This window comes from Phoca vitulina, unplaced genomic scaffold (assembly GCF_004348235.1).
Source record: "Phoca vitulina isolate PV1807 unplaced genomic scaffold, GSC_HSeal_1.0 scaffold25, whole genome shotgun sequence".
NCBI classification, from domain to species: Eukaryota; Metazoa; Chordata; class Mammalia; order Carnivora; family Phocidae; genus Phoca; species Phoca vitulina.
Window position 1 is genome coordinate 30,418,163 of NW_022589728.1, and position 13,129 is coordinate 30,431,291.

General features: G+C 40.8%; 3 protein-coding genes across 6 annotated transcripts in view; all 3 read right to left on the reverse strand.

The window, feature by feature from the left end:
* IMPA1 (inositol monophosphatase 1) overlaps window positions 1-3,699 on the reverse strand; it is a 64,351-nt gene extending 60,652 nt beyond the window's left edge. For 2 of the 4 annotated variants that reach the window (XM_032421643.1, XM_032421644.1), the window contains exon 1: window positions 3,366-3,698. The gene's annotated coding sequence lies outside the window, so the exon portion shown is untranslated. Of the gene's footprint in view, window positions 1-3,365 lie in introns of all 4 variants that reach the window. The other 2 variants (XM_032421645.1, XM_032421646.1) reach the window with 2 other exon arrangements.
* Window positions 3,700-8,053: 4,354 nt separating this feature from the next.
* On the reverse strand, window positions 8,054-11,703 carry SLC10A5 (solute carrier family 10 member 5). The gene is given in 10 exon segments (XM_032421798.1): window positions 8,054-9,064; window positions 9,066-9,348; window positions 9,350-9,520; window positions 9,723-9,783; window positions 9,786-9,824; window positions 9,827-9,863; window positions 9,866-10,023; window positions 10,026-10,073; window positions 10,076-10,174; window positions 10,177-11,703. Coding segments are annotated over 10 exon segments (1,290 nt in total). The 5' UTR covers window positions 10,469-11,703; the 3' UTR covers window positions 8,054-8,962.
* Window positions 11,704-12,321: 618 nt separating this feature from the next.
* ZFAND1 (zinc finger AN1-type containing 1) overlaps window positions 12,322-13,129 on the reverse strand; it is a 25,675-nt gene continuing 24,867 nt past the window's right edge. The window contains exon 9 of the mRNA XM_032421898.1: window positions 12,322-13,129. This exon is cut by the window's right edge and continues 672 nt beyond it. The gene's annotated coding sequence lies outside the window, so the exon portion shown is untranslated.

The window sequence follows — 13,129 nt, forward strand, 5'->3', positions numbered from 1 at the left end:
CAAAATCACAAATGTAATTGCCCTCTTCTTGGTGTTAGAGTTCAATGTTTTTCAAGATTCACTGGTAAGTCCATTAAAAAATATTCTTACCTAAACCACTTCTAGTGTAGAAACATTTACATAACAAACAACAAAAAAAAACACTCTATAAAAGTGTTTTCCAAAGTGCCCATAACATAACGTTTTAAAAAAACAACTCGGGGTGCCTGGGTGGCTCAGTCGTTAAGCGTCTGACTTTGGCTCAGGTCCTGAACCCAGTGTCCTGGGATCGAGCCCCGCATCGGGCTCCCTGCTCAGTAGGAAGCCTGCTTCTCCCTCTCCCACTTCCCCTGCTTGTGTTCCCTCTCTTGCTGTGTCTCTCTCTGTCAAATAAATAAATAAAATCTTAAAAAACAACAACAACAACACTTGATTGGGGGATGGAGAAGAAAGGACACATAAGTATTTTAAAAGATAGGTGCATGTTTGGGTAGAGAATAAAGTGAAAATAAAAGAACATTGGGAATGCTGAAATTAAAGAAGCTTTGAAAGGAAGGCACAGAAGGTATATACTCAATTCTGATGTTAAAGTCCTCTGGTCTTTCTATTATGACATGTGAGGAAAAGAATATTCCAGGACTAAAAAAATAATAAATTTCCCAGAAAAAAAACGTATTTTTGTCTTTTGAACTGTCCAGCTTTCCACTGACTTCTGAAGAGAATACCAAAATAACTCACCACTGGCTTGACCACACTCTAAAATCGGAACCTAGGACAGTGAAGCTTTGCAAGTGGTCAGAAAAATGTGGCATCATTTATAAAGCAACCCAAAGGATGCCTGGGTGGCTCAGTTGGTTAAGCATCTGCCCTCGGCTCAGGTCATGATCCCAGAGTCCTGGGATCCAGTATCGGGCTCCTTGCTCAGCAGGGAGCTTGCTTCTCCCTCTGCCTGCCGCTTCTCCCTGTTAGTGCTCTCTCCTCTCTGACAAATAAATAAAATCTTTAAAAAATAAAATATAGGGGCGCCTGGGTGGCTCAGTCGTTAAGCGTCTGCCTTCGGCTCAGGTCATGATCCCGGGGTCCTGGGATCGAGTCCCACATCGGGCTCCTTGCTCGGCGGGGAGCCTGCTTCTCCCTCTGCCGCTCCCTGCCACTCTGCCTGCTTGTGATTCCTCTCTCTCTCTCTGTGTCAAATAAATAAATAAAATCTTTAAAAAAAATAATAATAAAATAAAAAATAAAATAAAAAATAAAATATAAAGCAACCCCAATTTTGTCACTTTTATAATTGAGAGTAACTGACACAGTTTCACCTTAAAGATTACTCAGAATTCCCTACCACGGTGCTCACAGTGTAGGAAAGAGGAAAGCAGGAGAGGGCAAAGGGCAGAAACAGTGAGGTGTTTCTGCTGGTAGTTGCCCCCTTTTTTTTTTTCTAAGATTTTTTTTTTTTTAATGTAAAAGGGAAGCCACTTTTCAAGTTACAGAAGTCACTGCTTAGAGTGTCTCAAGAATTGTTTCCAAATTCTTTTTTCTTTTTCCATTCTTACTCCATTCCTCTCTTCCAGGCTTACCAGAACTAGATTAACAGAACAGTGCATCTGCTTTGTTGCCAGAAACTTCGCTCAAGCCTCTCATATCTCTGCCTTCTAACAGCACCTGCACAGATATAACTCCTACCAATTCTTCAATGCCCATTTCAAAAGCTACCCCTTCTAGGGATTCTCCATCCAGAATTCATTATTTGTTTAATCATCTGACAGCTATCTGCTAAATACCTATGATACACTGTGCACTGCATCATAGTAAGGAAAACAGGCCCAGTTCACTTACTTGCTAGTGGGGAGTCAGATATTAATAATAAAATCAGACTACATGCAAAATCACAAATGTAACAAAGCCTAAGTAGAAGTACAATGAGAGAACCATGTAACAGAAGAGCTTTAACCTGGCCTTAGGTATCAGATAAGGTTGCCCTGACAACATGATTAAACCAAGATCTGAAGGACAAGTGAATAGGCATTAACTAACTCAACTGCAGGATGTAAGTGAAGAGTAACTAAAAGGCCTAAGTGTGACAGCTAGGAGATCAAGGGATGAGACTGGGGAGATAGTAGGCATCATCCCAGCAGGGCCTTAAAGGTAAGATTCTGACTGAGAGCCATGAAGAATCATTTCACGACCACTACAGAAGAGGACAGACTGGAGGCTGGAGGGAGGAGTGGAGAGTGGGTGCTGGGCAGACTGGACTGGAGATTTAGATTTAGGATGCAGTAGTCCACAGGAGACCCGAACATTGGCTTAGACCTAGGAGAGTGGAGGGGGAGGTGTTTATAGAGAAGTTTAGAGAATGGAGAGATACTTGCTTTAGGAGGTAAAGCTGGGGGGCATTTAGCAATAATTTGGATATGGATATGAGAGGAAGAGTTCAATGATGCCCAGATTTCCCACTTTTAGCAACTGAATGGATAATAGTGACATTCACTGAAACGGGCAGTAACAGAAAAGAGTCAATTTGGAGATCTGGATAGGGGGTGGAGAGATCAAAAGTTTAATTAGTAGAGGATGAGAAGCCTTCGTGAAACCAAAAGGAAATGTCAATTAGGCAGCTGAACTACGGATCCCGAGCTCACAGAAGAGATATGACCTGCAGATATAAATACTACGTAAGTCACCTGAGTAGGCAACGACTGAGTCCTGGGCCTGAATAACATTCCTAAGGAAGGTATACACAGTGAAAAGCTGGGAGGACGCCTTGGCCTGGAAGAGCCCATAAAGCTCCTGCATGACACTTAGGGCACTCAGGAATGTCTTCCTTACGTTTTGATCATTTGTGTAGGTGCCTTATATTCATAACTACTTTGAGCATATTTCTTGATGGAAATGAGCATATTCTATTCACCTTCACTTTCCTAAAGACAAACGCCTGAAACATTCCCAACTGTTTCTGTCCCGGTCACAGCCTTCCTGACAGTGGGGACCATGCCACCTTCCTGTCACCTGTCCCCAGCAGGGCGACTGAAGACAACATGAGATGAGGGGCTCAAACTGGGACTGCATGACCCTGGAAATACGCCAGGTGTGAGCTTCCTTGGAATCAGTAAAAATGAAAAAGAGAAAATTATTCTACATCAGCTGCCACAAGGGTTTAGAGAGAACGCGGGGGCGAAACCGCTACACGACGCGGGGCCTGTTGCCGGTGTCACTCGGCGGCCGGGGCTAAGAATAACACCGCAGGGATAAAGGGGCCCCGGCTGCGGCCTCGGACCCTGCGCTCCCACCCACTCCGGCCGCGGGCGCGGAAGGCCGCCCGCAGCACCCAGGCCCGCACCTCCGACCCAGACGGCCCGACAGCCCACATGAAGTCGCAGGAATGCAGGACTTACCTCAACTTGGGGTCCGCTAGACTCACCAGGTTACCAGCGGGATCTGTGCCGGGGTTCTTCCTGAGAAAGCGAGAAATCTCCCCGACAGGAAGTCCCGCCCCTGCAGCCCCGCCCACGTGGGCGTGACTCCCTCGGGCCGGCCGCCCTGAGCGCGCCGTGGGAGGCTCCTGCCCCACCCGGCCCCGCGGGCCTGAGCAGGCGTTGGAGATTTGGCCTCTCTTTAGTTCTGGTTTCAACTTCCTTTCTGCAGCCTGCGCAAGAACTTGAGAAATTAGCTGTTTGGTTCTTCATTTAATCTTGCTAGGGCGCCTGAGGGGCTCAGTCGGTTAAACATCTGCCTTCCGCTCATGATCCCCAGAGTCCTGGGAGAGAGTCCTGCATCAGGCTCCCTACTCCTCAGGGAGCCTGCTTCTCCCTCTGCCTCCTTCCCTGCCTCTCTCTCATGAATAAAGAAAATCTTTAAAAAATAATCTTGCCAACTGCATAGCGACTAGTGTTGATCTAACCAAATAAAATTTTCCAGGCATTTGCAGAAATGTCACCAGAGTCCTCTTTAAGTCTCCTTTAAATGAACATGGTCCCACTACTTTGGCAAAGCTGCTATAACTAAAATCAACATAAGCAATGTTAAGTCAGAAGATCAAATCTTATTCCTTATTCAAATTAAAATCACTTAACACTTCCCACCTCAAATGAGCAGGAAGTCCTTTTCCCATGGCCCTCAGCTGCTACCTCACAATTGTTCTCAAGTAACCAGAGGGTTTGCAGTCCAAAGAGACCGTTCGACTTCCAAATGCCTGAAAATGAAATGAGGAATCCTGTAGTGTACAGGAAAGTCTAGCGCGAAGATCCGGTTTTGGCAGTGTTGCAAACTGGTCCCACACAATCCAAAATATTTTTATTCAGTGCTGTGAGTTTAGAGGGCTGCAGAGGTCTCAGTACCTGGTATATTGCTCTTGGCTTCCCAAAGGGACAATTTTTAAAGCTACATCAGATCTACAGCCATTGTTCCCAGTACCAAAGGTTATCTGTTGTTCCAAGGTCGTTGGGGGTTAGAGAGGGGTCAGATTCCAGCATCAGCCACACACTATGCCAGGACAAAATCTGCTTCCTGATGTGGCACGCAGGTCACCATTCCAGACTTCCCTGAAGGAACATTCCTCTTCTGAGTCTTTGAGATATCCTTTCCTACCAGCTGACTTCCATCAGTGAGAAAGGTTCTAATTATGCTAAACTTCAAAATAGGAAAGAGGTGAGATCCAATGCCCTTGAAACCTTCCCAGACACCTGACTATACAAAGAGGGGGTGGTTTGGGGGAAGAAGGTCCCTTATCAAGCCACAAAGTGCTTAGGTCACATATCTGCAAGAGCAGTAAGTGCCCAATTGTCCTGTATTTGAATAAAGAGGGACCACCGTGGTGATTCCTTTCCCAGGAATCTTGGGTATCTTAACTCTACTTAAATGTCTGGAGCTGATTTCTTTTAGATGGCAACTCTTTTCACTGGAAAAAAAAAAAAAATTCCACATACCAAGACTTTATTATTTAGTGGACTTTGATTTTAAAATAAAAATTTAACACAATGTGCAGGTCCTCAGGAATGGAGTCTCCAGGATACCTAACAAGATTTCATGTTTTGACCTAACAGATTAGAATTGCAGATAGAATTTTTATTCTTGGAACAATGTATCATAGAATCACCCCCTCTTGAGGGTTGGAAAGAAACTATTAAAAAGTGTCTTACCTCTCTATCTTTGGATCTTTTGTCTAACCAATCCTGGCTATGTAAAATGATTGGTGTGAACTCAAGCAATCAGACAACATGCTTTATGCCTCATTCTTAAAAAAAGGAATAACTTGAGGGGCACCTAGGCGGCTCAGTCGTTAAGCGTCTGCCTTCAGCTCAGGTCACGATCCCAGCGTCCTGGGATCGAGCCTCGCATTGGGCCCCGGGCTCAGCGGGAAGCCTGCTTCTCCCTCTCCCCCTGCTTGTGTTCCATCTCTCACTGTCTGTCAAATAATCTTTAAAAACAAAACAAAATAATGAGTAACTTCATCCCCAACCAAATTAGACAAATTTTACCATGTAAAAATCTGTCTTCCATGATACATCTATAAGAGAAAATATATTCCTACTTCCATCATGCACATTCAGCTGCTTTTAAGGTTACAGATCATTCAAATATCTATAGAGTAAGACTAGAGTTTACTAGGTGTTAAGTATTGCTCTGAGGGCCTTAATATTAGCTCATTTAACCTTCACAACTATCATCATACTATCATTATCCCCAATTTCCATATCAATTTAGGCCTAGAGAGGTTAGGTAACTTGACCAATGTCCCCCAGCTGGTGACAGAACTAGAAGTGCAGGCCCAAGCATTATCTGGTTCTAGAGTATATGATCTTGACCTTTATAGATATTGGTGATTAATTCAGTGTTTATTAAGAACCAACTTTATTCAAGGCATTGAGGTAAACACTGTAGGGAATTAAAAATAGTATTTGGGGGCACCTGGGTGGCTCAGTTGTTAAGCGTCTGCCTTCAGTTCAGGTCACGATCCCGGGGTCCTGGGATCGAGCCCCGCATCGTACTCCTTGCTCTGCGGGAAGCCTGATTCTCCCTCTCCTACTCCTCCTGCTTGTGTTCCCTCTCTCGCTGTGTCTCTGTCAAATAAGTAAATAAAATCTTAAAAAAATAAATAAAATAAAAATAGTATTTGGTCCCTCCTCTCAAGAAGCCCTTATTTTTGTTGTTGCAGCTGTGGGCTATTATTCCCCATCAACCTGAACCTTCTTCACTTTGTCCCATCACCCTGCCTATGGTGTTAGGTTCTAGCGTTTTATGCCAGAACCACACACTTAAAGAATTGAGCAAGATCTTAAACCTCAGTTGAGTATCCTCATTTTACAGATTTGAAAAATGAAATGCAGAGAAAGGTCTTACTCGAAGTCACAAGGTTAATGATCAAATGTAACTAGAAAGGCAATTTGTCTCCTGATCAATAATGTTCAGGGGCACCTGGCTGGTTCTGTCGTTAAGCGTCTGCCTTCGGCCCAGGTCAAGATCCCAGGGTCCTGGGATTGAGCCCCGCGTTGGGCTCCCTGCTCGGCGGGGAGCCTGCTTCTCCCTCTCCTCCCCACTTGTGCTCTCGCTATCTGACTCTCTTTCAAATAAATAAAATCTTAAAAAATAAAGTATGTTCATGAAAATGTACGAAGTTAAATTTGTATAAGCTTAACTATAAACTCTTAAGTGGAGATTTCTGTTTAAAGAAGTCAGTAAAATATTCCATGTAGGCAATTATTTTATAAAGTGAGTAACAACCATCTACCACCATGCCAACCAGGTTTTTTATAAATCTTGATATTCATATACTGGGTTTGGTGAAATTAGAAAAAAAACTGTGGTTGTCCTATTAGCTGGCAAATTAAAAATTCCCTAATACTATGGGTAAGACAGTGAATATCACTAAGAGAAAAACGTTCAAAGTTTTAGGTTCCATTCAGAGTTATAAGATTCATACTTCAAACCAATAGATATTTCAGGGTCAAAAGTTTAACCTATGATAAAATAGCAGCAGCTAACAGTGAGTATGGACTATGTGCCAGGTACTGTTCTAAGTAAGTACACTGAAGTATGATCTCTTAATTCTGTGGAATTCTGAACATGAGAGACTCCATTTTGAAGCTTCATTTTCCTTTCTAACTAGTGAATTCTTGAACTGGGCCAAAAGTGGCAACTTTTTTACAAGGAGTTGCTAAACAGAACAACTGGCATTAGGACCATAAAACTGTTGGTATGAGCTTTATGAAGACAGAATCATTAACTAAAACATACTAAGATTAGTTTCGTTTGATAGCACCAACTAAAGTCAGAGTAATCAAAAGCAGCTCAGCTAACAGGGTTTTATTTTTCTCTATCAAAATATTACCCCAATTCTTTCTCAGAATAACCTCTCATCTTCCCCACATGAGTGGGACACTTTTCCAGTTGCTAACACAATCTGTGCTCTCTGAATTGCAATTCGGAGACCCAAATAAAAGGCCTTTGTTTCTTATTCGTTTTCGCCTCCTTTTCTTGGTTGACAATTCCCACAACAATTTGACAGAGTTCACATTACCTCCATTTTTTTTTTTGAGACAGGGAAACTAGACTATAGGAAGATTCATTTGCCTACAACTACAGGGTAAGAAAATGTCAGAAGCAGAATTATTTAGAGAGATATTTCTCATTACTGATGCCCATACTATCTTTGGAGAAGAGTGCAAACTCAAACTAGATACTAAAATTGCCACTGATCATTCAAAAGTGGTATAAAACAAGCACACTAGTCCTCTGGGGCCTAAGTTAGTGCTTTAGCCCTTTGAGTAAGCACATAGGAAATGTGCTAGACATGGGGAGTATCAAAATGAATATTGTTTATACTAATATACTATTTATATATTATGATTGTAGTTCTCATGTTCAAGGATTTATAGCAAAACAGAATATGACCGGAACACAAATAGTTGTAAAACAAGCCAAGTTGGCTAAATATGAAATATAAAAAAAAAATTGAGAATTTAGAGAAAATTTCACTTACAAGTTAAGTGGGATTAGCAAAAGCTTCATGGCAAGGCTGACACTTGAGCCAGGCCTGCAGAAGTAGTCAGAATTTAGAGGCGGCCCGCCCCTCAGGTTGTAGGAACAGTGTGAACAGAGGCATATTCATGAGATACCAAGTCATCCGGCTTGAATGGAGCAAAGGCTGTGTGTAAAGAAGTGGGAGTGGAGATACAACTGGAAAGTGAGAATGAAGTCAGATAGTAATAAAGAAATGGCTCACTAAGGAATACAGACTTTATTCAAAAGGCAAAAAAGCTTGTAGCAGGGAAGATACATAATCAAAGTTAGATTTTAGGAAGATTAATCTGACAGTGATTGGAGAGTGGACAGAGGGGACAAAAGCCAGTTAAAGGTTTAGGGAAGCAATAATACAGGGCAGAAAAAAGTGGTATTACTGGAAATGAAGAGATTGATGAAAAGCTATTACAGGAAATTTTCTGTAGGAAATAACTGGACTATAAAGGAGAGAATGAAGGAAGAAAGGAGCAAAGGGGGAAGAGATGACCCTGTGTTTCAGGATAAATGGTAATGTCTTTAGTGACCCATGTGCTAGACAAGAGGAAGTACAGTTATGAGAGCAGAGGCTACATTTAAGACCAAAAAAAAAAAGACATTGATTCTGACGAGCCAATGAGAGATCCAAGTAGGAATTTACATATTCATTCACTGTGTGAGCATTTACTGACTGCCTATTACATGGAGAGCCCTTCCATAAACACTTGGGATATATCACAGTCACTAAAGGATTATTTATTGCTCTTTCCTGTTTATGAGACCATAATAAAGTGTCATATTCAAATTCAACTCTATAAAACAGTTCCAAACCAACACAATTGAAAAGTGGTTTCCTTCCTCTGAATGTCTGCACATTTAACTGTCTGTACTACTCATGGGGTGTTTGTCACTCCCCTAATGTCAGGTTTTCAATTAGATCATAAGTATATTGAAAACAGGCATCATTTTAGATATTCTTTGAATCTCCCACAGTACCTCATTCAGAGTAGGAATTCAGTAGTCCTTTAATTGTTAGGGATTTCTGTCTCCTTTTATCTTCTATGATAAGGATACATATTTTCTTAGCCTTGTAGAACAGAAAGGAACAGTAACATTTCACATCCAAAACACATGACCACTGTAAAAGGAGCCACAGAAGCTAAGTCGGTCTTGGACTGTGAAAAAGAGCTGAATAATGGCAAGGGCTAAGAAACTAGCGTCCCATTTTTGGTAGCAACTTTACAAACAGTAAGAGGCAGCACAGAAATGTTAGCAAAGGAGCACCCAAACAACAAACCCAGAGCAGGAACTAAGACACCCAATAAAGGCACCTCTAGGTTAACTATTTTTAGAAACATTCTGAAAGTCAAATAAATCCCTACAGACTTTAAAACTCAGAGTTCTAATTATTCTCTCCAAGAAGTTTGCTTTTTCAGGTATTTTATACTTGACTATTCCAAATGATAAGTATAAAAAGGTATATATAATTTTAGAAACAGGAATATGAAATGTGAAATGAAATGATAACCCTAACATCCTACTGTATATATAAGAACTGGCAAACATCGGGGCACCTGGGTGGCTCAGTCGGTTAAGCATTTGCCTTCGGCTTGAGTCATGATCTCAGGGTCTGGGATTAAGCCCCATATTGGGCTCCCTGCTCAGCGGGGAGCCTGCTTCTCCCTCTCCTTCTGCCTCTGCCACTTCCCCCTGCTTGTATTCTCTGTCAAATAAAAATCTTAAAAAAAAAAAAAAAATTGGCAAACATCAATATCAAGGCCAGTAACACTAAAGTGCAAGTTATCTAAATGACCAAATGATATCTCCTTCTAGAAGCAGAACAAAGAAATAGACCTCACTCCTCCTGGGCATGCGCAGGTCATTACAAATCCAAAAGCCTATGTTGTGCGTCCTGTGATGCCAAAAGCTGTGTCAAAAGAAATCCATAAAATGGCATAAGAAAAAAATTGTGTAACTGCCCCCGAGAATTATTGGCAAGGTCTCTTTCACGCTGCAATTCAATACTGCAACCAAACGCACATCAGTAGAATAAGCATTTAGGACATTTGAATCAATATGCATTGATACCTTGAAAAGACAGTCTTTTCTTTAAGCACTTTAAAGTTATTTCTTGAGTCTTGCCTACCTTCAGAATCCCATAGCTAAACAGTCAAATTTGCCATTCCATCTTCATGTGTCGCAAGGTTTCTGATTAGGTTTTTGTCACATTCACCACTTGCAGCAGTTTAAGATCTTCTAATTGCAAGAAGAGATAGCTGGAGTTTGGCCAATCTTCTCCATAACTTGATCTTACAATGACAGTTTCTTCAGTCTTTATGAAAAATAGCATTTCAGTCTTTTATATATTCAGAACACTGAGAAATGACTTCCTTGCTTCTCCCAGAGTCACAAACGACAAAAGCAGGGCAATAACAAGTTTGCTAATCGTTTGAAAGTTTAAATAAATCACATATGCAAAACCATTAAAAAAACTAAAGAACATTCTTCATACAGGTTAAAGTGACAGTCTGAGGTTGTTAGGTAAGTTGTTTTTGCTTTACCAAAGTCTAGTAGGAGGGACTATCGTGCTTTTCAAAATACGAAGCTATCTGGTAACAACTTATTTAACCTGTAGTTATGAGAATGTAAAAGCCGTAGCAGAAACCTCCACTCTTTCCTCCAGACTTCTCATTTCTGCTAATGAAGAAACAGCCTCCCATTTACCTGAATTTAAAACCTTAGTGTCATTTTTGAAATTCTCTTTCTTCCTAAGGAAAACCCACACTAAAAGCAGTCACATCCAAAAATCTAAGAGATATTGGGGAGGCCTATAAATAAGTATTACTATTTTATTCATTCAAGTCAAAATCAAAATATTTACTGAACATATTTGCTGGGGCACTGAGCTAGGAGCTGGGTATACAATGGTAATCAATTCAGATGCGGTCTCTGCCCCCTTGGAGCTTAGTCAGTAACCGCTTATTGTCTCTTAGAAAACTACAGTGCTCAGGGGTACCTGGGTGGCTCAGTCAGTTAAGCATCGAACCTCGATCTCAGCTCAGGTCTTGATCTTGTGGTTGTGAGTTCGAGCCCCTACTTAAAACAAACAAACAAAAACTGCAGTTCTCATAGATCAGCCTTGTAGCATCCTTAGGCTGATAATAGTTTTCCTACAACTCTAAAGAGTGATTGTTACCAGGCAAAAACTGAAACTGTTTTTGATGTACTTAAGTGGTAAAAAGAAATTTCCTGGATGATTACCAGATAAGCTTGGAAACCTAGGGAAAGCAGATGGCTGGATCCATGGCCAAAGGTACAACCTAGTTACAGGGCCAACACTCCTGGACATTTGGATGGCAACACAGTGGAGCACAGGAAGGCCACTGGCACTAATTCTCATCTCTTACTCCTTCCTAAAACACTATTCCCTATTCACATTCAATTAACCCACCTTAGGTCATATGCCTGTGTATTATAAGAAATAAGGAAAATATCAGGCTTTTTCGGATTTCAAGCCACAGACTCACAAACCCTCTTGTATTTCCCAAACAAGATGCTAGGCCAAAAAAATAAAATTTTAAAAAGAAAAGAAAACTGAGCCTATACATCTAGTAGTCTCCAAACATACAACCATTTCAGCGGATCCTTCATGTAATCATGACACAATCTTCATCAAATGCAACTCTGATGGTTAGGTATTAAGTATTTTAGATTATAAAATATTTGCCCCCTTTTTGACAAATTGTCAAACCAGTTTCTATTGGACATTTTTATAGGTTTTTAAATATTCCATTTATATAGGCTAATCTTTCAAATGCAAGAGATTCTGTATTTTGTACCTCGTTTCCTTGTACCACATTGGGAAAAACATGACACGTTGTACCAATATTGAAAACAGGGAACGGAACTAATGTTTCTGCAGTACCTCAGTTAAATTCCCAGGGAACTTGCCTCATTTACAATGACAAAACAAAACAGACATAAAACAAGAATTTTATGAACCCCAAACTATTTTTACACTTGTATGACTAAATATCTTAATTCATAATTTTTGTTTCCCAGGTCAAGGGTGTGAAGTATATAAATTTTGTCCCCCTTTCTATCAACAACCTTTCCCTTTCCTCACATTCTCCAAGCCTTCTCCTCTCCTTACTTGAAAACAGCCAGGAATAAAACCTGACAAATCTGGGAGAAAGCTGATACTCCTATCATTTGCATGTATTTACTGGCTGATTACATTTAAACTGAGGTTTATATCATAGTGGTATTACAAATACTTACCTAAATGTAACACACCCTCCCCCCCACCCATTTTTTTGGTTTCTACTTAGAATTCTAATTGTCTGTAAGCAGGTGGAAAGATACTAGGGTTGGGTGGGGCAGTCAAACCCTAAAATTTCATTAAGCATCCTCAACTGAAAGCCCTAAAAGAAAGCCTGAGAAAATTGTCTGATTTCAAAGTAGTTTAGAAATGAGAAGCTAGAGAGACTTTCTTACCCACGATCTTGTTCTCTAGGTGACTGCTCATGCTGGAACCCCTGGTCCCTACAGTCTGAGGATGCTGGTACCTGTGTGTCTCCTCTAGACTAGTTTGCTACACTACCTGGGACCTGATCTAACTTACCACTGCTTTGCCTGTTGACATGAGTCTGTCCCTCCATGCTGCTTTGTCTTTTCTCTGTCTAATCACTGACAAGACCTCTTCTTCATTCTCCCTGGGTGTAACTCAATTTCTGCCCATCTTACCTCCCCTCTTCTCAACCCCCATTGCTGTTTTTCCTGGTATATTTAACTGTAGTTCAATTCATGAGGCATGTGTTCATCACCTACTTTATGTAAGTATTTATGACAGATGCTAAGGTCTGTATTAAAACTTTCTGGCATCTAGGAATATATTTAAGGATTATTTCTACTTCCAGCCTTGTAGCTTCTAATAAAAGAACCACTGGAACATCTATATTTACTGCCTATCTACTCATTTGGCACTTGCTACACAGCTTTGTATTATAATTATAAGTATGCATATATCTCATTATATCCACCATGGCAATTACAATCAAATTCTTCTATTTAGTAGGTACTCAAATAATTACCTTAATAAATGAACATATAAGTAGCTGACAGAAGTCAGAAGTTATCTCCATTCCTTGCATGAAAATATGAA